The sequence below is a fragment of the Haemorhous mexicanus genome, chromosome 2 (genome assembly GCF_027477595.1).
Source record: "Haemorhous mexicanus isolate bHaeMex1 chromosome 2, bHaeMex1.pri, whole genome shotgun sequence".
NCBI lineage: Eukaryota > Metazoa > Chordata > Aves > Passeriformes > Fringillidae > Haemorhous > Haemorhous mexicanus.
In genome coordinates, this window is record NC_082342.1 from 48378612 (window position 1) to 48406355 (window position 27744).

Below are 27744 nucleotides of genomic sequence, written 5' to 3' on the forward strand. Positions count from 1 at the left end.
TTTATTTAGTGATAGAGATAGGACTGTAGTCTGAGTAATTGTTCTTGCCTTCTGCTTAAGTAATTGGTTGCAGATACTGAAATAAAAAATTGCTGACTGCCTTTAGAAATCTTAAGTGACTTCCACATGGCCCTGGTGATTTGTTCTAAAATCCTCTTGTGTTAGCACTTTGATGCAACATTTTTCCTCTGACCTGACCCATAGAAAGAGAGCTTAGATGTGATCTTCCCTGATCTTTTCCTTACTGAACATCAGTGCAAAGAATTTATTCTCTTTTCTGGTTCAGGCTTCTTGGATATTCTTTTACTTAAGGAAAATTTTACTGATTGTACAATTGACGAGAATTGGGATTTTAGATGAACAGTTTCTCTGACAGAGGTCAGTAGCCTGTTTGTAACCAAAAGGTATATGAAATATAGATAAAACATTCCCCCAGTACAATTCCAGCCCTTTTGTAGGTCAGAGACTTCCTGATAGTAGTCTCTATTGGGTTTTTGGCGTCTTTGGGCTGGTTGTATGCATAATACAGTGAGGTTTTTAAATGGCCTTCATGCCTTCAAGCTTTTTATTCTAGCTGCTCCATTTCTTTTCCTCCTACTGAAGTTGTTCTTTCTGAAGCCAGATGTTGAAGTAATGAGATTTTTTGTATTTTTATTTTTTATTCTCTTGGGAATTTAAATATGCTTTTCTGGAGTGCTGTCTGGATAATTATACCTTGAACTATGTTGCGTGGCCCCGAGTTACACTAAGATTTGCTTTTTCTTCAGAGAGTTCTCTAGGTGGTTGAAGTTGACTGAGTTGTAAAAACTTTCCCATCTATCGGTGGTGGGCTGATTTTACTTCCCCCCTACCCTAGTTTGCACAACAGTAGTTAAAAATAGTTAAAACAGTAGTTAAATAGTTGTGGTGAGTAATTATCTCACCATAGTGAGATAATGGGAATGAGAGTACTTTGCAGTCTCATGCTCATTATCTCACCTATGGTGTCACTGTTGAGTGGAAGTGATTGGTAGTATACCATTAATGGGCTGTTTCTTCTGCTTGGGATGTGGAATTGAAAAGTAGCCCAGTACCTCTTGAGGTAAATAATTTAGTTATGATACTGTGCTTTCCTGGCAGAAAGTAGTATTCTTTTGCTGAGGCAAATAATTATCTTTCTTTTTGTTCCAGTATTTGTGTCTTAGGATACTGTCTCCTAAATTTTGTTTTTCTGTTCACCTCTGAAGATATCTCAGTTATGCATTATTTCCAAAGTAGTCTTTCAAATTTTCTTTTTTGTTTTTAGGCTTAGAGGGTTGATAGGGAAGCATATGTACATGGTGGTCCTACTTTGGATGTCTGTTTCCAATGTCCTTTTTTGGAGGAACTGCAGTTGTAGCCAGATTTCAGTGACTCATCTTGATTTTTGTGGTTTTGCTCCAAGTGTACGTAACTGTGACTTTGATCTTCTGTCACCTTCATTCCACATGGTATTAATGGCACTTGGTAAAGGCATTTAAATTCCAGTTTCTGCTTTTGTTAAAGCAGAGTTGATTTTTTTTTTTTGAGCTACTCATACACCTCACCTGGGTTTCTGCAATTCATGTTAACTTTAACTCTCTTATCATTCATCAGTGGAGTTGACCCTACAAGTATTACTTAACTGTCTTAAGAGCTGTAGTAGTTGTCATCATTCTAAAGAAATGCCTACATTTTGTCTCTTATTTCTTCCAGAAGTTAAGCCTTGAACAGAGCAATGGGATCGTAATTGATTTCAGTGCGAAGACTTTTAATAGGTGAGTGATGTAGCTTAAATTAAGAGGGACACACAGCCTGGTTCAGGAAGGGCTGTTGAATATTGGTAGTGCTTCTTTTTCTGTCCAGATGTGATTTTGTTTTCTGCGTACCACCACAAAGCCTTGAGCTTGTTCTTTAGCAGTGTTGAACATGCATTTTCTGCAAACTAGGTCTCACTATTTTGTTGGTTGTTTTCTTCTTGTTGTTGGTTGGTTGGGATTTTTTGTTTGAGGTGTTTGTTCATGGGTTTTTTTAATAATTATTTGGTTTTGTTGAGTTGGGGGTTTGTTTTGTTAGTTGGTTGGGGTTTTTTCTGTTTCAGTTTAGTTTTTTCCTCCCAAATCTCAGCAATTTGTCCAATGATCAGTCTAATGAATCTCATGGGTTTCTAATAATTGTATTTGTATTGTAAAGCATCTTTTGCTCTTGCCTGTTTTGAGGTGTGAGTTTTTTCCCAGTTTTCCATTCGAAACTTTTTTTTTTTTTTTTGCTAAGTCACTTTTTTTGGGGTAGGTTTTCATTTAGAAGTACTGACTGACATCGCCTACGTGGTTTTTATGTTTCTCCTTGCTGTTCCTACTTTCAGAAAACAAGCTATCTCATTTTGCACATTTTATGGGTAACTGTTGTTGAGAGGAGCTATTTGCAGGGAAATATGTGCAGATTTTGCTTATGACTTTGCACTAGTAGTTAAACACAAATTTTAATTTTTTTAATACTTAGCAGTATAACTCATTAAAACCTAAGAGCTTTGTGGAGAAAGTAGATAGATTTAGGCAAAAAGATAGGTGGTTTGAGTCTTAACTTTGCTACATATTATGTGCATGTACTGTACTACAGCCCAAGTCTGTCTTTCTACTAAGGATTTGTGAAAATAGGAATCAGAAAGGTTTTGAGTCAGGCCTGGGGTGTTGTCTTGGCATAGTCTCATTTTTTTCCCTGCTCACATCTGTTCGAGTATATTTGAAACTTTATTAGAAGCTTTATGTGCTTGTGATGCTTTTGTCTTTGTAGAAAAAGAAAATACTAGAATAAACATGTGAAAGTTAAAAAATTAAATTAATTCTTTTCAGCAAAATCTGAGATGCAGAAAAATCTAACTTTAAGTTATTCAGCCCTAGAGGAAAAAGTGAAAGAGAATATTGGATTAAATTAACCTTTAGTGTAACTGACTGATTTCCAGGGATGTACATGCCAACTACGTTGGTAATACAATTTTTTTGGTAAGAAACCTTCTTTCATTCCAATTCAGTGTTCCCTTTATTGTGGTTCAATGCTATTACATAATGGCATTTGTCTGTGAGGCTAACATAGGAAGGAATTAAAAGGTGGTCGCCTGCCTCCTCTAGGATTAATCTGGTTCACAGCTTTACTGTTTGGTCCTTGTCCTGCCCACTCTGCTCCTGCTCAGCAGGGCTTGAATAGTGTAAATGTGTAGAAGAATATTTGAGCTTTATTCCTCTGGGCATTTTTACTCTCGGGGGTTTTAAGGGCTGTCCTCAAACAGTAGATAACTGCACAAGTTGATGCTCTCTCTTTTAAAAATCCTGCCAAATCTGGAAAACCTAATGAGTGTTATAAAGCCTGAAGAATAAATAGATGCTTGAACTTTGAACATTTTCAGTCTCTTGTGAGTGATCACATGTGTTAATTCAGGCTATGGATGCCTGAATCTGTGCTAAGTATCACTACAGTGCATATATACAAGTTGAAAAATATTAGCAGTGTGAGGTTTATGTTGCATTTGTAGGCCTGATTTTATGTCCTGTAGTTTTCCTTTTATATTTTAATTTTAGCTTAGTGCGTTCTGCTACAGGTAGCCAGGAGGTTGACATGATAAAAATGAAGGAAATGTAGCTGCTAAGATTTTTTTTCTCAATTGCTTGGTTTACTTGAATCATTTATTTTCTTAGTATTCTGTTACAGATATACTTCTTAATTCTAATGTTTGATTACTCAATTGCAGTTATGTATGTCTGTCTCTTACCAAACACTGCTTATTTTTCCCCTCTATAAAGCTTTCTGGAAGTGTCATGTGACAGAATAGAAAATCTCAGAGAGTACTGTTGCTGCTTTATTCACAGCAGGGATTGAATAGACTCACATTCTCTCTTACTGTAGGATCATAGTGCTGAAAATCAGGTTTGAACTTAAACTGGAAATTTAGAAGAAGGTTGGTGTAAGGAACATAGTTGGCAGATGATGTTTGAGATGAGGAAATAGTTTTGGGTAGCTAATGTTTTTTTAACCCTGTTTCAGACCACAGTACTTTTGTGAAAGGCAGCAAGTTGATACAAGAGCAGTTTCCCCACAGCAAAGAAAATAAAAGTGCTTGGAGCAACTTATTAAGGTAAACAGATTGCGGTGGATTTCTGGATGGGTAAGTATAGATGAGCAGGATATTTCTACTTCTTGTATTTACCTTCCTGTAATAAAGCTTTTATAAAAAAGCACAGATAACTGCTTCTAACCTTCCTCACAAACTCAGTGATGTCATAGATCAGTATTTACTTCAAGACATACCCAAATTATGATTATGTCTGTATTTTTCTGGTAGTATTAGATCAAGATTGGTTTAACTTACTGATCTTTAGTACAGATGTCTTTTAGAGCCATCTTAGGTCTTTTAGCTTTGATTATATCCAGGTTTACTTTTATATTTTTTAATTCATGGTTGAATTGACATTTATGAAGAACAGATTCCCCAAACTGAACAATTACTAAAAGCAAACAGATCTCCCCAGGCAAAGTAGCTGTTGGGAAGTAGCCTGAATAAACACTGCTTGCTCTTAAAAGAAATAAGACGAAGTCACTGAAAGTTGCAGGAGCATGAGGTAATAAGGCAGGACTTCAAATCAGCTGCCAGCCTGTAGTGGCTACAAATGAGAGGTTGCTGTCCACTTTCTCCTTCTCAATAATGTATCTATTTTTGTCACATGCAGGGGTTTCTTATATATCTCTTCCTTGCTTTTTTGTTTCAATCATCTTAGGGCTACTTAAGGCACTTGGGCAGTGTGGGGTTGGGGGAAAATCACTTGAATTCCAAAATTGCTAATATTCCTAAAAGGGCCAAAATTTAATAGGAATTCACTTTTTCTTTCTGTGTGCCTAACTCTTGATCTTGCTTTGCAGTCTAGCAAATGCAGTGTTAGAAGATAATTGCTTGCATATATGGGGTGGGAAAGGGTCTGAGAGATCGGGCTCATTTAATAAATAGCACTGAAAATTCTGTTTCCTGTGTGTAAATGTATTGATAAAACATTGTGATGTGTAGCAATTGCGTATTTTTTGCTAGTATAGGATTAGAAAGTAAATGGATGTTAAGACATTCAAAAAAGAGCATAGGAAAACTTAAGTTTCCTTCATATTATCTCGGAAGAAAATAAAATCTGGAACTATTAATTCAGTCGTTATTTTTAAGAACTGTTACTGGAAAGTAGTGTCTTACTCTGAAGTTGGATGTCTTCTTTTCTTGCTTTATGTTTTTCTTCAAACAGCAGATCTGGAATGGACACGAGTCCTCTGGGAGGATTAGACTTGTCTGAAAATAATACTCCTAGTCTGCTAGGGAATACCACCATGGCAGCAGGTCTTGCAAATGTAGGAAATACATTTGGAGGGCCACCAAGTTCTTTAGTTTCTAGACCTAACAAATTCCAAAACTCGCCTATAGAAGATGATGATGATGTAGTTTTTATCGAACCTATACAACCTCCACAAAATTCTACGTCGCTGGTAGCAGACCAAAGGAACGCTGCATTTACATCATCTAAAAATGAAGAACTTAAAGGAAATGATTGCAAAATGCTTCCTTCTCCAAAGGACTTAAATTCTCGAAAGGGGAGTATAAGTGAAACTATTATTATTGATGATGAAGAAGACATTGAAACAAATCAAGGACAGGAGAAGAATGCTTCCAGTTTTAATGAACGAAGACTTCCAGAGTGTAAAAATAGAACCAACGAAATGGAATTCTCACCTTCCAGTTTTTCAAGAAGTAAGGTAAATTCAGGGATAGGTAATAGTGGTATAACCACAGAACCAGACTCAGAAATTCAGATTGCTAATGTTACTACATTAGAAAGAGGTGCTATGAGATCTGTCAGTGTCGGTCATTTAGAAAATGATGGTGACGGGCGTGACATGAACCTAATGATTACACATGTAACGTCACTGCACAATGCCAGCTTGGGAGATGTATCTAACGGACTGCAGTCAGATAATTTTGGTGTTAATTTGCAAACATACACCCCATCTTTGACTTCACAGACCAAGACTGGTGTAGGACCTTTCAATCCTGGTAGAATGAACGTGGCTGGAGATGTATTTCAAAATGGAGAATCTGTGACTCATCATAATCCTGGTAAGTTGCAATTTTGAATTTTTCCTTAAAGGCTGAAAATAAGTCATTAAATAAATTGATTATAGAATTTTTGATTTAAGTATTTTGCCAGTGGCACTGCTTAGTCTTTTAGCTTGATATGTATGAAAGATCTTGATTCCCTTCATGCCCATCACTACCTTATCTGTGACTAGAATAAAACATGCTTAGTGGCATAATAAATTAGGAAACATGTCTTCACCAAAAGGATTATTAAGTATTGGAACAGGCTGCCCAAGAAAGTGATCTCCAGCCTGGAGATATTTAAAAGGGGTGTAGATGTGGCTCTCAGGGACATGGTTTAGTGGGAGTGCTGGGTTAATGGTTGGATTTGACGATCCTAGGCATCTTCTCCAACCTAAATGATTCTGTGATTATATATGTGGTTTGGAAGATTTCTTCTCGATCAGTGTTAGTCTATTTTTCTTGAGTAGCTACCTCTTCTCTATATGAAGCAGTAGGTGCATAACAGAGACACTTCTGTCCTACACATTAATTTAGGGTCTGATGTCCCCAATAGGCATTGGAGTGCCCATGATAGAATGGTTTGGATTGGAAAGGGCATTTAAAGATCAGCTCATCGAGCCACCTTGCTGTGGTAGGGACATCTTTCACTGGATGAGGTTGCTCAAAGCTCTGTCCAGCCTGACCTGGAACACTCATGTATGGGGCATCGATAGCTTCTCTGGATAACTTGTTCCTGTGTCTTGCCAGCTTTATTGTGAAAGAATTCTGTCAGTTCTGTCTCATGACCAGTATAAACCTGCCCTCTTTCAATTTAAAGGTACTGCCTCTTGTCCTGTTACTACAGGTCTTGTTAGCAAATCTCTTCTGCATCTTTTTCTGTAACCCTGCTTTATTTATTGAAAGACTGCAATATGGTCTCTCCAGCCTTCTCTTCTTCAGACAGAGCAACTCCCAACTGTTTGCTTTTCTTCACAGGAGAGGTGTTCAAGCCTTCTGTCACTTGCTTAACCCTGTTCTGTGCTTGCTTTAACAGGCCCATTTCTGTCTTGTACAGGGGACCTCAGAGCTAGATGCAGTATTTTGCAGGTGGGCTCTCAGCAGAGCAGAGGGGCAGAATCTCCACAGAACAGGATAAAAGTGACTTTTTGGTCTGTAAGCACAGGTTGCTGACTCATGGCCAGTTTTCCATCTACTGGTCCCCTACAGTCCTCCTCCACAGGGCTGCCCTCAATCCATTCAGTCCCCAGTTTCTATTGGTATTGAAGATTGCCCTGGCTGACCTTGCACTTGGCCTTGTTGAGCTCTGAGTTTTCCATGGGCTCATTCATCCAGGCTGTCAGGATCCCTCTGTATAGCATACTGTCCCCTCTGGCTTATCAATAGCAACACCCAGCTTGGTGTTCCCAGTAAACCTGCTGCCACTCTGCTTAATCTCACTCTCTGTGTTGTTGAAAAAAACCTAAATAATACCAGTCCCAGTACAGACCCTTGTGGGACGCTGCTTGTTGCTGGTTTCCACTTGGGCATTGAGCCATGAACTGTAATTCTTGGGGTGCAGTCATCCAGCCAATTCCATCCATCAGATATATATATATATATATATATATATATATCTCCAATTCGGCAGCAAGAACATTGTGGGGGACCATATCGAAGGTCTTTGGAGAGGTCCCGGTAGATGAAGTCTATGTAGATGTGCTTTGGAGTGGAACTTAGGTGTTGTTTCTCTTAATGGAATCTAGTTTTTATGCTTCAGAAATGCTCCAGAGAAAGAGCCAACACCTAGTAAATTGAGGATGTAGTTTACAATTGCTCTGATGTGAACCAGGTTTTAATCCAACTGTATGTAGCTCATTGTGTTTCAAAAGCTGCTTGCCTGTGTAATACTTCAGTACTGTCTTCTTCCCTACCTCTGCCCCAAGATGTACTGACACATTCTTTTCAGCTTTTAAAAAAAAATTTAATTTTTGCAAACACATGACTGTAAAAAAAAGGCATAAATGACAGGAAAGGATAATTTTATAGTGCTTAAGAGCAGGAATGAGTAAGAAAGAAGGGGAGCAACCTGAAAAGCCATAGCAGTAAGATGCGGTTGAACATGACACTGTATAGTCTCATAAACTTGGCCATTACAGAATTGCAGGTAGGAACTTGAAGGATGAATACATAAGGCAGTGAGGTATGAAAACTCACCAGGAATTAACTAAGGAAGTGTGATACACCTGAGTTCAAGGACATGAAAATTGGATTTTGCAGATTCTTTATAGAGAACTTAAAACAAAGGAGGTATCATGGCTGAGAAGTGAGATGTGAAGAAAAAGCATAATATAAAATGGATATCTATGAAACTGGGATATGGAATAAGTAAAAGAAAGAAAAAGTCAAGATCTTCAGATGTTCTTCTTGTATGTTTAAAGAAGGAAAAATGCAACAAAATATCGAGGGCGGCTATCTGAGGCCTTAAGAAAATAAGGGATAATTGAAATAACCTTAAAGAGTTAGTATTACCCACCTGAATTAGGTATTAGTCATGCTGAACGTTTCAAACTGAAATGAGTGGCAAACCCAAGTTTTCATGACTGGCAGTTGAGCACTACTGGAATTACAAGCAGATGTAGCTCCATTGCACATGCTGTGCATTCCTGATAAGAGAGGCAATGTGCTTTCACTTGAAATCTAAAAGAAAAGAATGTTTTGAGGTGTTAAGGTCCTGCCAGGATAATAGTATATTTGAAGTAGTAGAAGTGTAGAAAAGTTTGTAGAGGGCACTTAATTTTAATTCCAAGAACTCTGGTAGCTTGTCTTAGTTTGGATAAGTAAGGATATTATCATGCCTTCAAGGGTAAACACCTTTAATGCTTTTAAGACAAATGTGTTTTGTTTTGTGTCCTTTTCCCTTCACCTTTTCATTCCAGCTCTTCTGTTAACTCTCAAGCACTAAAACAGGTAAATTTCTACCTTCTAGAGTGGTAGGACATCCTTGTCAGCTAAAAAGTCACACCAGAAAATACTCTTTTACCTGCTAAGTAATGAATGTTGTTTCTTGTACTAACAAGCGTTCTTGGAACTTTGTCCCTAAATGGATTTTAAAGCTATGCATCAGAATATGTTGTTAATAGAATCCTTTGGGGAAAGAAAGGAATGCAGAAAATAGGAGAAAAGGGTTCCTTTTATTTAATGAATGATTATGGACCAAAATAATGTCCCTTAAGAAAAAGGTATGGGCAGTTGCTCTTGTCTGTAAGTTAATGTTTTTGGTACCTGAAATCATAAAATTTAAAATAATCTGTCTTACATTTGGGTATTAGTTGTATTAACACTGCAGAAATACTCTGACTCACTCCAGTAAAACATTCAAGGCTAGCTAAGTTCCAAGGGCTGTCTCAGTGTTCAGTGTAACTGGCACACTATTGAAAATTTGTGCAAAAGTTTTTTATCATGCAAAATTGTTTTTTTCAGTTTTAATTCATGCTTAAGGAATGTATTACTAGTGGTAATCTTCAGAAAAACATTTCTAAATTCTGATGATAATCACTTTAAATTAAAGCTTAAATTCCAGAGAAAAGCCTAGAAATTACATTTTATTGGGGGAACTTTTCTCCCCCAAAACTTTATCTTCTGCCCCAGACAAAGATAATGGAGCACGTAATTTAACATACAGTGTTTATAGATGTATTTCTTTCCGAAAAAATGTTTTGCTTACATTCTTGTTATATGAGTTAACTTATGCTACAAAAGATTGGGCAAAGATAACTTTGTTCCATGGTAGTTTATTTTCCAAAAAATACAGATAGAAAACCTGTGGAGTCTGAAACATGGGGACATGGATCTGTATATTATTTTCTAGGCTCATTGATTTCTATTGAGGAAGTCATATCTCTCATGACTTTGGAAGTTCACTGCCATACAGTATAGTTCTCTGGCTGCAGGCTGGACTAGGAGCCAGTTCTAGGATTCGCCACCCTAGAAAATATTATGCTTGTTAAAGCTTTAGAACAAAACAGCTAATGAAAATTTTGGATCTAAATTTGCAGAGTTTGTCTCAAACATTGGTTTAGAAATTCTGTGTTGCGTGTTGGTCTCTTGTTTTTTAATTGCAGTTTTGTTTGTCTGAAGATAAGATTGTCAGCTTGCAAACTCAGTGCAAGTGAATTGAAATTTGCAAAACTTGTCACTTGATATAGGATGGGAGCATCCTGAAAATTTGTTCTTGTTCTGAAGCTTTGTAGCAATGGAGAGTAGTACCAAACAGGATTTTTTACATTAAACCTGAAATTAAAATATCTTTCTTCTGTGATCATTGCAACAGAAAAATGATTTTATGATGGTATGTCTGTGAATACTATTCTGTACATATATATGTGTCTCTTCATTTACTTTTATGTTTGGGTTTTTTGTCTTGAAGATTCTTGGATATCCCAGTCAGCTTCCTTTCCTAGGAATCAGAAGCAACCAGGTGTGGATTCCTTGTCACCTGTAGCATCCCTTCCTAAGCAAATTTTCCAGCCTTCTCCCCAGCAACAGCCCTCTAAGCAGGTTAAAGTCACATGTGCGAACTGCAAAAAGCCTTTACAAAAGGGACAGACTGCGTATCAGCGGAAAGGATCAGCTCACCTTTTCTGCTCCACTACCTGCCTATCATCATTTTCACACAAACCCACTCCAAAGAAACTTTGTGTCATGTGCAGAAAGTGAGTTTTTTATTTTGTTTTACTCTAGCACCTACATTCAGTACTATTAAGATTCTTACGAGTGCATGAGAATTGCTCCATTAATTATAAAATCTGATTATATACATGCTTTATATAGTGTTGCTTTAGTGCTTGGAAATGTTGAATTCTCTGTGTCTAACAAAATAATACCAGCTTTTGAATTCAGAGTATGGGATATTGTTTTATTGAAAGCCAGTACACTAAAAAGAGCCAGTTTTATTTTTTTTTAAATAAGGTGTCCAAATTGTGGCATACTTTGTGAAAAGATATACTTCATAGATGAAGTCCTTTATGAAAAAAGTGGACCATGTGTTGCATAGAAAGCACTCATGTTGACGGATGAAGATGTAAAATCAAGAGACTTTAAAAGGATGAGAAAGTCATGACTTGCAAGAAGCTGGAAGAAACTTGGGAGTTCTTCCACTCTTGGTCATAAGGGGATAGGAAAAGCCTTAGGTTTTTCCCATAAGTGGGGCAACTGGCAATTTTGTTGCTGAAGATACTGTGAGTGGGTGGTACAGAGGGAGTAAAAAGCATAGCTGGAAGTGGCTTATTTTAAATTACTGATTAGGTTTGACTTGCAGTTTTTCCTGATTTGCCAGACTTGAAATTGCTAAAGAGAAAAGCCTTCTGTAATTGTGTCGTTGTAGTGTTAAGTGTATAGACTGGCTGTACTATCTTTTACTTTCAGTGTACTGTTTACTGAGCTTTTTGCACTTTTTCATATTCTTAGTCTGGTACATGCTGCAGTGACACTGGTTAAAGGATGAATTTTTGCTGAACTAAAGAAGGCTTCCAGTAAAGACTGCCTTTGTTAGTGTCTACTCCTGAGAGCTCAATCACAGATTTAAACAAGTAAAAAAACCTTTTACATTACTGTCCACTGTGCTGGATTAATGGCTAGTATTCAGATGCAAGCTATTGGTCTTTTTTCTCCTTGGCACTCAGTAAAAATGAACTATAGAAAACATTGATATCCTGCATACTCATACTATGATACCCTGAAAACCTAGAAAATGTAAGATATTCTAGGTTTTTTAAAAAAAAACTGTGTTAAAAGCTCAAATTCTCTGAACCCTTCCCTCTACAGGGCTAGTTAAAAGTACTGCTTGTTCTTTCTATTGGCTTGTTATGTGTTTATACACTATTACTTTTTTTTTTAGACATAATCTGGTGACTGCCATATTCAGTTAGCTGCATGATCTATAAAGTTGAAGATTAGACAAATTTCTCTGACTGAAATCATGGCTAAATCCATGCTCCTTTGCCACTTTAGAGATAATTAAGCTATGTATTGCAAGAGGCTATGTACAAAACTGCCCTAAATGAAAAGGTTTTCTTTTTGAATGATGGGGAAAACACCTTATTTCTAACACTGAATTGTTCCTCTGTGGCACTGTTCCTCTGCATAACCCAACAGGAAAAGTCAAAATTCTTAGGTATTTTATTATAAATCCTTTTTCTTGCATTCCTCTGAACTCTTCTGTTACTACATAAATAGCAAGCTCCCCAGGGCAGAAGCTCTGCCTTTGTTTTGCAGAACAGGAATGATGGCACTCCCTGACACAAATCTTAGTAGTTCTCCAAAGGACAGGCCAAACTCTGCTGACTTCCCCTTGATGGAAGAAGGCAAGCTTGCGAGTGTTGGTATCAGAGCTGTACAAGTTAATTTTCAAGGAACTGTCTAGGGAAACATACCTTCTCCCTGTTTTCCTGGTGGTTTTTACTCATCTTGGTTTTAAAACTTATAGGTATGAGTGTGTGGGGTGTGTGTTTTCCAACTGGTGATCCAGATGTGCGCAATAATTGTTTTTATATATTCTGCCCAATAGCATTTCCTATATGTCAATAATAGGTTTTAGATTTTAGTGGGTTTTTTGCTTAGAAGGCAAAGGAGGAGGCTTTTACTTCCTCTCCTTACTTCTAATATGTGGTGTGTATTAGTTTGGGACAGTGAAAGTCTTTTTGGTTAGAAAAAGGTTTGTTCAATTTCAAATTACTTTTATTGATGGTTGGTTTTCTGGTTTAAGGTGTTAAATTGGCACAATTCCATGGACAGCTGCATGAACTGCTCAGATGCTTTGGAACTTTCAAAAAGAATGATGGAATTAACTTTTGTAAATTTTGAATAACAGAACTAATAGGCACGATTGTTGTAGAGTTCTAAGCTTTTTTGTTGTTTATAAGTTTGAGAAATATGAGAAAACAACTTTGTCTCTTCCTCTCATCCTGTCCTGAGATTAATACTGAAAATGGTGGAGGTGCCTACAAAGACAATTTCTTGCTTTTTATTATAAATCTGAATTTTTAATGTGGAACTTACATATAGCTTTTATGTAAAAGGAAAAGCCATTGTAAAATGGCTAGTTCAAATTTGCTCTGTTAGTTTTTTGAAAAAATTGAGTTTGCCATAACTGCATCTAATGGTGTATTGATAGTGCTTAGTTCTAGATTAATTTAATGGGAAAAAGTAACTCAAAGCAAAAGAAAAACATAGGGATTTACACAGTAAAGACTTACTTACAGTAGTTGCAAAAATATTATCAAACTTAGTATTCATCCTATGGCTAACAACTGTACACTAGAAAAAATATTTTAAAATGTAAGCCTTGAAAGGAAGAATGAATCTTACAACATGTGAAGTGTTCTTGTTTATGTAAGTAAAAACCTAAGCACATTATTTTTTTTTATTTTTCTTATTTCAGAGATATAACAACAATGAAAGGTACCATTGTTGCTCAAGTAGATTCAAGTGAGTCTTTCCAGGAGTTTTGCAGTACATCATGTTTATCCTTCTATGAAGATAAACAGAATCCCTCAAAAGGAGCCTTGAATAAATCAAGATGCACAATCTGTGGTAAACTAACTGAGGTCTGGTTGACTGTTTTTTGTCTTTCTCAATAATGACATATTAATACCTTATATACTGAAATAAGAAAACTGTAAAGAAGAGAATGTAAAATCTTCAGTATTTTGAGATATTAAAATATGCAGGTTTAATATTCATAAAGAGCAGCTGAAGGAGGAAAGTATTCCGAGAGGTTGATACTTTTTTCAGAAACTTGAACTGCCTTTTGCTGATAATGTGTTCTATTAGGCATAGAATCTTGTAATTATAACCCAGATATCTCACATAAAAGAATTGCTGATGAAAAAATGTCAAGACCCACTGTATTGCCTATTTTTTGTTACTCTATGTTTTGAAAGGTAATGCAGATGGTTTTAGAGATCTGTATAATATGTGTAATTTTAAATTCTCATGAATGTATGTATTTCTTCTTGATGCCCTCTTGATTAGTGAGCCCAGCATAGTTCAGGGTACTGCTTTATACAGCATATTGTCTGGCCAATCTTGATATGCCAGGTTCTTCAGCTACAAATTGACCACTTTATAAAATTGCATAAATTGGCATTCTGCTCACATATGCAATTTCCACACCCATCCCTCTGGTCTTTCCTTCTAGGCTAAAGGGCAGATGAGGCTAAGAGTGTTTTCCTAGTATGTTGGTGACAACAAAAAGATCCCTTTCTGTTTGTATATTCATTGTCATTTCAAGTTTTTAAATAGTTAGATGGTTACTTGAATGTAAGACTTCTGGCTGGTCTGTTAGTTTCAGGCAACTTTGTGCTTGTCTAGTGATAGAATACTTTTTATTTTTATTTTTTAGATTCGTCATGAAGTTAGCTTTAAAAATATGACTCATAAGCTGTGCAGTGACCACTGCTTCAATAGATACAGGATGGCAAATGGTTTAATAATGAATTGCTGTGAGCATTGTGGGGAGTACTTGCCCAGTAAAGGAGCTGGAAACAATGTCCTTACTATTGATGGTCAGCAGAAAAGGTTCTGCTGTCAGAACTGCGTTGGTGAATACAAGCAGGTAATGACTTCTTTACCTATTAATTCAAGTGAAATGAGCATTAATTGTTTTTAAGTTTATCCTGGTACTAATAGCATAGGTTTACTTCTCCTAAGAAGACATAAGTAACAAAGACTTACAAAAATTAAATTAATCCCAGTGAGAAGAAATTATCTGCAGTGGACCTTTTACTGCTTTATCTTGATGTTGCTGTAAAAGCGATATGTATTTGTTCTTAATGAAAGTACAATTGAAATTAAATTTTGTTAATAATTTCAGTTTTTCTTCTGTGGATGGTATCTGAAGTATATTAATAGCAAGCGCAACACAGGCTTTACTGGTCCTTAAGTTAAGGTTTTTTAATATATAAAAGCTCACTTGGATGCAGTTTTGACGCATTAAAAAGTATGCAGAGCATAACAGATTGGTCAGTGCTGTGAGAAGGCTCTAAGTGGTTACAGTTTGGCTGTGTACTTGCACTAGGTCTCATCTACATTGTACAGCACAGGATTAAAAAAAATATTTTTGTCCTTACATGTGTCAAATTTTATGCTTTCATTTTATTTACTTGGTTTGTTTTTCATTTATTTTTAAGACGGTTAAGATAGCAGTAATTGTGTTTAAATATAATGCCAAATCAAGAAGTCTGATGCTGATGTCTTTTATATTTTGCAGAGCCAGCTTAGCTCTGAGCTGTTGCTAATGCTGGCTAGAAGGTTTAAATGTTAATCACAGTATTTATAGTATAATAGGATAGCTCTGAAATATTAAATATTCCTGTGGAGGAAATAGAATAGGGGAATTTTGGGGGTGTTATTTTTTTGGGTTCTTTTGCTTGGTATGTTCTGGGGTTATAGGGGAAGTGTTCTGACAGGGCTCTTTTGCTAGGAAATTTATGTTTCTGATTTTGAAAAACACACTTAAATATGTGAGTGGCAGCTGTGCTGCACATTGCTCGGGGCTCATTCTTCATCTCTTCCCATTTGTAAGAAACCAGTGGCCTAAGAGAAGAGGCATTGGCAGTGTTGTGTTGTAAAGTTCTTTAATGTTGCATCATGTGTGCTTGTATTTTCTCACTGGACACTGAGCTCTGATGCTTTTGGGGATAGCAGTTCTGTGTATGTGCTGTGTGTGAAGAGCAAAGCTGGAAACGTGTTAACAGCCTCACTGGAAACGTAACATAAGCATTATTTTTTTGCCACAGCTGTACCAAAAGGGACAGGATAGGTTTTCAAGCTACTAAAAACATAGGCATGCCCAGAAGCCGTGGAAAGACTTGAAGAAACGTTGACTACTGTCTCCTGAAGAAACAAAAATGCAGGAGATTAACTTTGAACGTGAAACATTCCCCCACAACCAGTATAACTTACACTGCACATGGAATTATGAAATGAACATGGAATTTTGAGGTTAAATGATGAATTTGTACTTTAATGACAGAATTTACTGTATTTGTTCACAAATCGTTGTATTTTGTGTTTAGATGTGTATTTGAGAATGAGAAGAATATGGGTAGCAAGTTGTATGTTCTAGTTTAATTTGGGGAGGAGGAGCAGTTTGCAGTACCAAGGATCTTCACAAGTAGTGTCAAGTTGGTGCATTATTGTGAGAACCTTTGAAGTCGAGAAACGTTGATTTGGTTCATTCACTTCTGACAGGAGATTTTATGCAAGCAAGTTCTTAATTCCTTGATCAAAATATGTGGTACTGTGCAACTACAAAAGTCTGTGAGAACCTTAATTTGAGTGCTTGTGTGCATCTGCTTTGGAATGGTGATTAAGTGTAACTCTTAACTGGTAGGTTTCAAATATTCACAAAGTGTGAGGAGTTGGGAGTATTCTTAAAAGAAACTCTTATGGGAAAATCCTGTGTGACCAACCATGTGGCTTTCTGTTATGAAGTAACTAACTACACCAGTGGATAAGGGAAGTACTATAGATGTTGTTTATCTGGACTTTTGTAAAGCCTTTGACATTGTCCCCCACAATGTCCTTCTCTCCGGATTGGAAAGTGGTGGATTCAGCAGGTGGACTGTTTGGTGGATTCGGAATTGGTTGGATGGTTGCATCCAGAGGTCAATGATTCAGAGTCCTGGTAAACACTGGTGACAAGTGGTGTCCCTCAGGGGTCCATATTTGGACAGGTGTTATTTCATGTCTTCATTAAGGAGTAGACAAAGGCACCAAGTACATCTACAGCAAGTTTGCAAATGACACCAAGCTGGGGGTGCGGTAACACACCTGAATGACAGGATGCCATTCAGAGGGACTGGACAAGCTTGAAGTGAGTCCATGGGAATCTCAGCCATGTCAAAGGCTTCACAGAAGTGAATAATAAAGGACAAAGACCAAGTGCAAGGGGCTGCACCTGGGTTGGGGCGTCCCCCAATGTCAACACAGGCTGGGGATGAACAGATGGAGAGCAGCCCTGCTGAGAAGGACTTGGGGGTGCTGGAGGATGAGAGGTTGGACATCAGCTGCCCATGTGCTCTCACAGCCCAGAAAGCCAGTGGTGTCCTGGGCTGCATCCAGGGGTGGGCAGCAGGGCCAGGGAGGGGATTCTGCCCCTCCGCTCTGCTTAGACCCCACCTGCAGGGCTGCATCAGCTCTGGGGTCCCAGCACAAGAAGGACAGGGACTGCTGGAGTGAGTACAGTGGAGGGATACTGGGATGATCAGAAGGAGGAGTAGAGCCTCTCCTATGATCAAGAACTGAGGGAGTTGGGGTTGTTTGGTCTGGGAAAGAGAAGATTTCAGGATGACCTAATGGTGAGCTTCCAGTAACTGAAGGGAACTTGGAGGAATGATGGAACAAGGCTATTTACAAGAGTACATAGTGATGGGATAAGGGGAAATGGGTTTAGATTTAAAGAGAATAAGTTTAGATTAGATATTAGGGAAAAAATTTGTTACTGTAGAAGGTAGTGAGGCACTGGAACAGGTTGCCCAGGGAAGCTGTGGATGTTCTACCCTTGGGAGTATCCAAGGCCGGGTTGAATGGGGCCCTGAGCAGCCTGGTCCAGTGGAAGGTGTCCCTGACTGTGGTAGAGGGGATTGGAACTGGATGATATTCTGTCATTCTCTGAGTATATGAAAGTCAAACTATAAAAGTGGAAGTTCTTCTAGTATATGCTATAGGTGTCTGAAGTTGCTCAGGACATAAATACATAGTAGAATAATTAGTTTATAGAATATTTAGGTTTGAAGTTTGTTTAGGTTTTTTGAGCTGAGTAATGTTCAAGGAGTTCTGGTTTTTAGAAAAGAAGTTTAAAAAGACTGGAAAATGTCACTGACAACCCACTGGGCCACAATTGGTAAATTATGAGTTGTTTTGTTCAGTTATAACAGTGTTTCCTTAAAAATTACTAGACCTTGCTTTAAAGGAGAACTGCTGAAGGAGAGATTTTGGGAGAGTCATTATTGCATACTGAAATCAACTTCATGAAAGAAATAATACAGAAAAAGTTAATGTCATTTGATTCCAGCATTGTGTTGTACAACTAATTATTGTGTGTCACATAAGAGTTTTAGCAAATGTTTTCTTACAAACAGCTGTAAAATAAATAGGTCTTACTGGTATGAGCTTTGTATTAAGCAGTTTATATTGTAACTGTCATACACCTATCAATATTGCTATATATTTGTAGTAGTAAAAAATGAAAACTCCTTACTTGTATCTATCGATATACTTAATCACAATTTTAAAAAATAAATATTACACTGATTTGAACACACAGTTTTTCAAGAACTCATCATGGACTTTTTTCCTTCTTTTCATGGAATGAAAAAATTAAACTTGTGGGTAATTAAAATTACAGTGGCTCTCAAAATGACAAGTAACTGGATTACTGTAGGTAATCCATCTGCTGCAAAGTGTGTCTTTTCTCTGCTTTAGACTGTTCCTGGCAGTAAGAAAATGTTATTACAGTGTTATTCCTGGGATGGAGAGTAGGTTTTTTCTCAAATCTCCTAAGTCACCTTTCAAGGTGATGGATGCACTTATCTTCCTGTATACCAGTTTCAGAACCTGCTTTAAAAATGAGACATACATAATCTTTAGTATTGCATTATGAGTGTTGATTTTCTGAGAGGTCATTGTTGTTTTTTCTTTCCTAAAATTTAAAGTGGTTGCAGATCTTAGGTGTCATTTAGTATTAAAAAGTTAAGAAATGCAAATAATAATTTCTAAAATTATTATGGAATAATAAATAGGCATAGCTAATGCTCACTGTAGTTACATGCAAGAGCAAGTTATATGTCTGTGATAAAAAAGCCATGTGTGAAGGCAGCTAAGTGCAAGTCAAAAAAGATAAAGCAATGATAAAATAATTTTTCAAAAAAAGTGTGACAATCTCGATAAAATGTGAAAACAAAATTCTCAATGGAAGTATTCAAATATTTTAAAACCTGAAGATGATGATTACTCCTAGATTATACACTCTAACTGTTGCACTGAGGTTCAGACTCTTCACATGTAGAGGGTCAAGATGAACTTAAGGAATGACCCTAAACAAAATGGAAAAAAACCAAACAAACCACACTGTTAGAGAATGAAATTATATCTGAACAGGAACTCACCAAAATTGTCTGTTATTGTACAGATACTGGAGTACCATTTGAAAATTATCTGTGCAGTAAATTGGAAGTGACCTCAAATATGCCTGTCATAAAGATTTTAACCACATGCAGCACATACCCAGGTTGCTTCAGTATTTTTGTTTCTGCTACTATTGCATGTTTTCTGTCTCCTCAAAATTAATTAACTTCCTTTCCAAAGTAATTCTCATTTTTGTGTCCTGGTTTGCTGGATTTTGGTACAGGCTTGACAGCCTTGTTTTGAGAAACAAGTGGACTGTTTCTGTGAATTTGTGGCTTAGCTTGTGCAGCCAACCATACCTTTTAATTTTGAACTTTCCAACTAAGCTAAAGCAATGTCTGTGTCTGCTTTTAAAAATATTTTGCTTCCTTGCCTGATCAGTCCATGGTGCTTTTGATTCTACCAAGAAAGTATTTAATGCCTTCCTAGTTAAAAATGTTCCTTTCCCTTTTTTACTTTGCTTCTGTAACTGAAATTCTTAGAATGTGACCTGGGATTTGCTCGCTTTGGGGCCTTCTTAAAGTGACGGTCTTCATCTACTGCCAAAAAGGAGGGGGAGGAGGGGAAGGTGGGTGGGAAAGCAGCTCTAGCTATTTCTTCATAGGCTTTTTGATAGCTCTGGACTGAAGCGAGACTTAATGAATGTATGCCAAATGAGAGTTTTTGTAGTTGGAGAGGATGCTTGCAGTGCCTTTTCATTTAGTGAAAAATCTTTCAATACTGCATAAAAGTGCATTTGGTTACTTCTTGATTAGATGAAGATGTACTGGTGAACATGCTTCAGGAATAACAAGGCTATGCCATGGCCCCAAGCTATTAACTTACAAGCAATAGAAAATAGGCATTTGTGCTTCCTTGTTCAGTTTCTGCTCCTTGCCAAGGAACTGCTTTTGTGAAACTCTTAAAACTCATTTGTCTCTTTTATCTCTGCAGGGTTTTAAGAGCCTTCACTGTATACAATAATATGCATGTCAGTTCTGCAGCTAACAATTAATTGCTTACATAGTTTGTACTTAGCCTCATAAAGTGTATTATCTGCTGGTTCAAATGCTGTGATAGAATGTCCTGCCACTTAGCACTTCAGTGGAAGCATCTAAGGTTTTCAACTTTGTCCTGTCCCATGCAGTGTTGGGGTTTTTTTCTGTGCTTCGTTGCTGTTAAGACAGAGTGTCCTTCCTGTCTTCCTTTTTATCTTGATAGTACAATGAAGTACAGAATCTACCACTTCCTGCTGTTTTTACTGTTTTATAAACTCTCATTTCCAAGTGTCTGTTTCAAGAGTAAGTACTTTGGACAAAGTCAGTGATTGTTAAGAGTTGAACAGCCTACTTATATGGAAATGTTAGAAATACTGACTTCTAAAAAAAATTTTGGTCACTTTTAAAGAGTAGTTCTGTGGTTTCAGCCAGATCAAACTGTGGTTTAATAGTGGAGTTTCTTCATCATATCGTAAACCACTCCTGTTTAGTTCAGGTAATACTCAGTTTGGTATTAAGTAATCTCTGATAATACTGTTGTCTCATACTATGCACACTTCTACAAATGGAGATAGCTAGATGCTTTTTATCCCAACTAACATGGTTCAAAGACAGAAATCTTTATCAACCAAGGAATAATAATTTCTTCTTTCTTCCTGCTTAGTGATATGGAGAAGTTTTTTGAGACCTCTTGGTATTTATGACCCTAAGTTTCTTGCATCTCTGATGCAAACTGAGTCCTAGAAACTATCCTGTTCTACCTTTTCTTTTAATGTTTATTCACTTCTGCTTTCTGGTACCATTTATTTTGCCATTTTTTCTTCAAATGTCTGTCTTCCAACTGCAGAATTTGGTGCTCTTCAGTAAAAATTGCAGTATCAGATTCCTTAGACATCTGAATGTATTTCATCAAAACTGCTAAGAATACTATTATGTAGCTATTTTAGAAGATAAGAATAGATTAGTCATCAGAAATGTTAAAATGGCTTTGGAGTTCTGAAGAAGGTTACATAGGGCAGTCACATGTGAGCTGTGATTTTTGTGGGAGCCCAGGAGCTTCCTGGAAAGAGGAAGCAAGGAGGTGGCATGACTAAGTATCACAGTTATGATGGATATAACTACATCCATACACTGGTGTACCTGGAGTAATTACCTGGGTGGGGTTGGGGGGAAGAGAGAAAAGGCAGAACAGAAGCAGCTGAAACATTCAGTTAATGTAGAAGTAACTTGCTTTTTGAGGCAGGTGTTTTCAGCTCTGCCTTTCTCAGAGACAGGAAGACAAGTATCTTCAGCCTGGGAACAAAACCAGCAAAAAGAGCGCTGGCAGTTTGGGATGCCAGGGAAAAGTACTGGACAAGTTATCGATCTAGCTGTTTGCAGAGTTCAGCTGATGGAATGTAAACGTAAGTCCCTTGGTGTTCAAGGCCCACAAAAGCAGTTGCTTCATCTTTTGCTCTGAGGACTTGGACAAATGCTTTTGAGGAAGAGTTTACACTTGTTACTCTTGGGGGAGGGACAATTTGGATGCAGTATTTTAAGAGAAGATAAATTATACAGTGTCTTCTTTCTTTGCTGGTACAGATGTTCCTGATACCTGATTCTTTTCTTAGACATGCGTGTTGCCTCAGGTTCCATCAGACAGTCCTTTCAAATGAATCTGAATTAGTTTAGCTGCTATTTTCTTGATTACCTTTCTGAGGGATCTCAGTTATCATAGAATTCAATGTAGCAAATGTATCTGCTTTTCTACTTACAGAAAATGTTGTTTTCTTTCTCCTTTTCTGTTTGAACACAGGCATACTAAGTTTCTGTCCTGGAATTTTGCAGTGTTTTTCTTAATTTTAATCCAAACCTCTTATTCTGTAAAGCTACCGGGGAGGTTTGCCTGGATTGAGAAGTATTTAACAATGTCTTTTTCCATGGAGTTTTAACTACAAAGCATTTCCTTTAACTGGAAGCAAATCTTAGGGCGGCTATGTAGAATTGTGGCAATCAGCTGCTGTTCTGATATTTTCTGTTGACTGGCCGTTGCATGGGAGGGCCAGTCAGCTGAAGCTGTAGCAAGAATGCTCTTTTGTACTGCTGACATGTCCTTCATCATGCTCTTTTAGCCTTGTCAATGCAGATAAAGCAGATGATACTGCTTTTCTTTCAGTCAAGAATAAAAGTGTCTAGCACAGATGCCTAGATTCAAGGCAGTAGTAGCTTTATTGAAGTACTGTTGCAGCCAGAACGTTGAACAACAGAGGCTACATTAGTCCCAGTTACAAACAGAAATGAGGCTTCTAATATGTTGTGAACTTATGGTAGTGGTCTAACGTTTATTTTGGAGTTTGCTCTTTATTCTTTGTAGGGTACATGCAGCAAGAGCTCTAGACTTAAGCCTTACGTGATCCTTTCAGTAAGATGTAAAGGAAGGTCAAGATTCCTTCTAAAATCATAGTTGTTTATATAGCAAGAATAAAAATTCCTCAGAAACCTAAGTGAATTATATTTCCAGGAATTAGTATTTTTATTGAAACAATTCCTTCAGTTCTGGAATATGCCACATTCATCTGCTTTGTCTTGCATTTTGATAGCTGCTTTTGTAGTTGCCCATTTGAGTTGAACACTGTCCTAGTGAACGGAAGGAATTGTTGAAATATATCTGGCACTAGTGACTTGCAAGAGCTTTCATATCACATTGTTTAATGTCTGTTATCTGTCATGAGATACCTATTATGAAATAGACCTCGTGGAATTAAGTCTCTAAGGATATACAAACAAGTCATGAAAGAATGAGTGAGTTTGGAATCAAATACAATGAGAAGAATTTTCAGGCTTCTTCATCTATCATAGACTTTATGCTTTGGAAGAGTTCAAATATGTAATAGGATCTAGCCAAAATTAGGTAATCTCAATGCAGAAACTAGGTGGAGTAGTAAAGGAGAGGTGTAGTCAGACAACTGCGCATCAGGCTTTTCCTCAGAGAGCACTGGGCCTTTATTATCTTGAAATTTTGCTTCCGGATTAGCTTCATTTATTTGTACTTAGTAATTGATACAGTTTTCCTTACTAATTTTATTGTATTTTGACTTCAATTTTTCTTGAAGTCCTCAAATTACAGTCCTCATTGTGCATGTTGTCATAGGATGCTGTAGATGTGAATTTGCACATGGGAGGAAAATGCTTGATACTTTATCTTGCTGATTGGTTTTGTTAATTTCACCTTTGAAGGAATCTTGAAGCTGAAGGTAGTTTGACTTTGCATGTTTTGTCAAGAGGCAGGAGCACAAGGTGATGCTAATACTTGATCTGAAATGGAAGATAATTGCCCAGAAAGCAGCTTTGGAGAAAAAGACTTGGGCATCCCAGTGGAGAAGCTGAACTGGGGTTAGGAGTGTGCTCTTGCAGGAAAGGTAGCCAGCTGGGTTGTGGGTTGTCTCATAAAATGCCTGACTTGTGGAAGTCATCTTGTCCACCCCTAGCTCAAACAGGGTCACCTGGAGCAGGTCCTGCAGGAACACACGCATTTGACTTCTTCAGTGTCTCCAAGGATATTTGCAAGAGTACAGCCAGCAGGACTGGGGCGGTGATCTTTGTGAGCCACCCCCCTGCCTTTCTGCTCTTGAGACTGCATCTGGAATACAGTGGGCAGTTTTGGATTTTACAGAATGAGAGGCATTATCATGCTGGTGGAAGTTCAGTGGAGGGCTACCAAGATGCTTAAATGGCTGGAGTAACTGATTTAGTAGGACTCAGGAGAGGTTACTTTGTTCAAGCCTGAGAAGCATAAAGGGGGCTGAGTTATCTAATGGCAGGAGACAGAGGAAGACAAAGTTGAACTCTTAAGAAGAGTTGCACAGTGGAAGGACGGCAAGAGACACAACTTGAAAACAAGGGGAAACTTACTTAGATAAAGAAAAAGTAGGTTTGTTTTTTGTTGTGGGGGCTTTTTTTCGGTTGGTTGGTTCATTTTTGGTGGTGTTTTTGTTCTTGCAGGTTTTTTGGGGCATATGTTTTGTTTTGTTTTGTTTTTTCCTCTCCTGTAAGGATGGTGAAATCCTCCTGAGGGGTTTTGGGAATGTTTGTCCTTGGAAATGCTCAGATTTGACTGGACAAGATCCTGAGCAAACACCTCTGGGCCTGCTTTGAGCAGAAGGCTGCATTTCAGCTCAGGAGGTCTCCTCCAGTCTATATGATTCTGTAATTTTCTTCCTCTGAAACAAAGAAGGAAGCAGTGATTTTTGCAAAGACTCAGGAGGTTTTGTGTTATTTGTTCCCTTTTTACTTAGTTACTAATGAAGATTTTGGTATTTTGTTCGGGTTTTCCACTGCCAGTGAAAATCTTTTTGTGTCCTGCCATGAAATATCAACAACATTGATAGAGCTTTAAGTTTTCCTTAATTTCTTTTCTAAACAACCACTTTTCCTTGAGGATGGTTAAAATATTAAATTATGTACTGTAGTAAGAACCTGAGAAAGCTGTTACGGTTCTGATCAGGGATTGAAACTCCTGCAGTGATGTAAGTGGACTTACATGGAAGAGTAAGATCAGGGCAGGAACTTAGAATATTTTCCACTGAGCATTCTCTTAGTTTGTGACTCTCTAGAGGTCAGAGCATCCCATGAGCTTTATGTGATGTTCCTGTATGCTGTTTTTGGCAAATCTCTTTAATTAGTGCTTGCCCAGTCTCCTTGTGAACACATACAAACAGTTTTTCCATCCATGACTCTCTTTGCTAAGAGGTTCTGCTGACCTTCTATTTGTCACATGAAGAAATGTTGCCTGTTTATTTTCAAATTTCTGTTGATACTCATGTGATTTTGTGTAGTTGTTAATATTAGAAAATACACTCAGTAGTTAATCCATACTGCCCTACATAATACCATTTTTGGTTCTCTCATTATTCTCTTAAGCTATCTTGTTTCCAGGCCAAAAATCCTTACCTCGTAAGAATGCTCTTTGACCCTCTGTATTTGCTCTCCTTAATGTTGGTGTATCTTCTGTTTGTTTATGGCAGCTAGAAAGATGCTTTGAGAGAAAAGATTCTCAACTGTTACTTTTTCTGCAGAATGAAGTTAATACTGCAGATTCTCGGAGATTAAAAAGATTATGTTGGGAAGAATTTGAAAGTAGAAATGTAAGTTAGCTGAGAAGCTTGGTAGTCTCATCTGGAAATTTCACACTAATGAACAGAATAAAAATTCTTGGTTTGCATTATGGGTATTCAAAACCATTAGAGATATAGTGAGGCTCTCTGTTGATGTTGTCAGTGGATGAAGTTGTTGAGTTAGACTCTTAAAGCAATAAATGTTTGAGACACAAGTTTAGCACAGATTGAATACTTTGAGGTATGCATTAATCTTTCTTTAATAATAGTGTGGTACTCCCTGGGTTTATTTAAATGGTTTTAATGTTTGAACTTGGAAGTTTAGGGAGTGATGGAAAGAGTAATAAAAATGCAAGAAAAATGTGTCGCTTGAGGGAGATGATGATTACAACATTTTAGGAGAAACACATTTAAAGAATGGTTGGACCTTCTAATTTTCTTCTTTTCCACCATGCCCTGTCTTCTTCACTTATGTAACAATATGTTTAAATTTCTAATAATGTAGAAATGCTCAAATATTCTTTTTAGTTGCTATTACAAGAATAAAATGAGAGCTTTGTTGCTACAGTTTTGCTCCTACCCACAGAATCTTCTGCATAGTAGGCATGTTTTTTGGAAATTCTTAGTCTTTGTAGTCTTGATAAACTAGATCTAGGTTTGCTAGGTTATTACTAGATAGAAATAAAATTTTTTCTTGCTTTTAAATCTGAAAGAGATGGGGTGAAGTCAGTAAACAACTCTAGTATTTAGAAGATGTATGAAATTCAGAAGTGATTGACATGCTGTTGCCCTGTTTTTTCTATGCATGATCCTTTTTTGATATCACATAAATGATGAGGTATTTGAGATGCTGGTAAGCAAAAGCTATTTCTGCTTTCAAGGAATTTTTGTTAAATCATGTTGTTTACCGGCACATTTTTTTTCTGATTATGCTCTGATCAGTTTACTATAAATTTATTTATTAAAACTTATCCTTTTGTCTTGCTTTCTCTTGAAATCACTGTAGCCTCTGTTGGATTTCTCTTTTGGATATGGAACTTGTGAAAGCTTCAATTGCCTCTGTGTATTGTTTTCTGATCATATTGCTGAATGCTCATAGTTATTTGCCAGCATATTTGAATCAATGCTTCTAGATTTACATTTTGGCTTATTCTGGAGCTCCCAAGGCTATTTGTGCAAGCAGATTTTTTTATGGTGGTTGTCCATTTAGCATGTTCCAGGGAATCAAGTCCTTTGTAAATTGTAGTCTCCTCCTGTATTATTAGTAATATAACTCAGAGGTTTCTGGATGCCCTGCTTTTGTTTATTAGCCTGCCAGAGGAGATGAGTGTATAGCAGCAGAATAGCTCCAACTCACAGAACAATATAATTGCTACATTTTGGTCTTGGTACTAAGTGTGAATTTTGTCAATATTGGAAAGATAATGATGTCCTGATAATATGTTTAAGGGCAAATGGAAAAAAATTAAAATAGGAAGGAAAAAAATTAAAATAGGAATATAAAATACCCTAGAGTGATATTTTATACCTTCTAGGTAGGAGTTTGGTATCTTGACAGGTACTCCTTTCTGGCAGAAATCCCCAGCAAAGGTTTCATCAAAACAGCATGTGGAAATGGTGAAGTTGTGTGGCAATGTTACTGGACTCCGCAAGGTGCTACATCCGATTTGTGTCAGGGCGTGTGTGGAGTTGTATGTTTTTATGTGGATGCTCTTAGAATAGGAAAGATGACATTATAAATGCAAAAATTTCATCTCTGGCTGTAAGATTGAATTTAACTAGTTTTCAAATTCGGGTACTGAAAAATAGGAAGAGCAAAGATATCCTCTGAAGCTTCTCTCACTCTGAACAAAGGGAAGCACCTATGAAACATGCTTTGCCTTTGCTTCCCCTTTCCATCCTTGAGTATAGGGAAAGAGGGAGAGTGCCAAAATAATTTCTTTAGAAGGGAAGAGATCTTAAGTGCCTATGTGACAATTTTCTTGTACTTCATTAGATGAGAGTCTGTCTAGTAGGAGGCCCATCATTTTTGGTGAGGAATTTTCTCCATCACTGTCAAAACCATGATGCTATTTCTATGGGCAGAGAAGGTGTCTCGATATTTTTTTCTGAAATCTGCTTTATTGTGCTCGAGATACTTGCCTAACACGGGCATATGTAATACATGTAGCGCATCAGAATTATTGATTTTGTATGTTGACTGTGTCATTGGTATTTCTGCTCTGGGCAGCTTTTTCATGCTTTTTATAGAATGTTTGTTCCGTTCTGTGGAAAACTGCTGATGAACTGACTGCTGTGTTGAGAGATGTCAAAATTGAGTCTTTTATCAGGTTCATGGAGTCACAGTTGAGCATAGAACCTCTGCAGTGTGTTCCTCCTGCTT

The 27744-nt window shown here is 37.3% G+C and overlaps 1 protein-coding gene across 8 annotated transcripts in view; it reads left to right on the top strand.

The window, feature by feature from the left end:
• The window catches only part of ZMYM2 (zinc finger MYM-type containing 2), an 86207-nt gene that overhangs the window by 15131 nt on the left and 43332 nt on the right, over positions 1 to 27744 (top strand). For 4 of the 8 annotated variants that reach the window (XR_009485351.1, XM_059838687.1, XM_059838685.1 and 1 more), the window contains 6 exons: positions 1714 to 1775; positions 4036 to 4156; positions 5274 to 6139; positions 10530 to 10815; positions 13542 to 13707; positions 14505 to 14717. Coding sequence is in view for 7 of the 8 variants with exons in the window: in XM_059838687.1 (XP_059694670.1) it covers positions 5284 to 6139; positions 10530 to 10815; positions 13542 to 13707; positions 14505 to 14717 (1521 nt within the window). In the remaining variant the exon portion in view is untranslated. The remainder of the gene's footprint in view (positions 1 to 1713; positions 1776 to 4035; positions 4157 to 5273; positions 6140 to 10529; positions 10816 to 13541; positions 13708 to 14504; positions 14718 to 27744) is intronic. The other 4 variants (XM_059838690.1, XM_059838686.1, XM_059838689.1 and 1 more) reach the window with 4 other exon arrangements.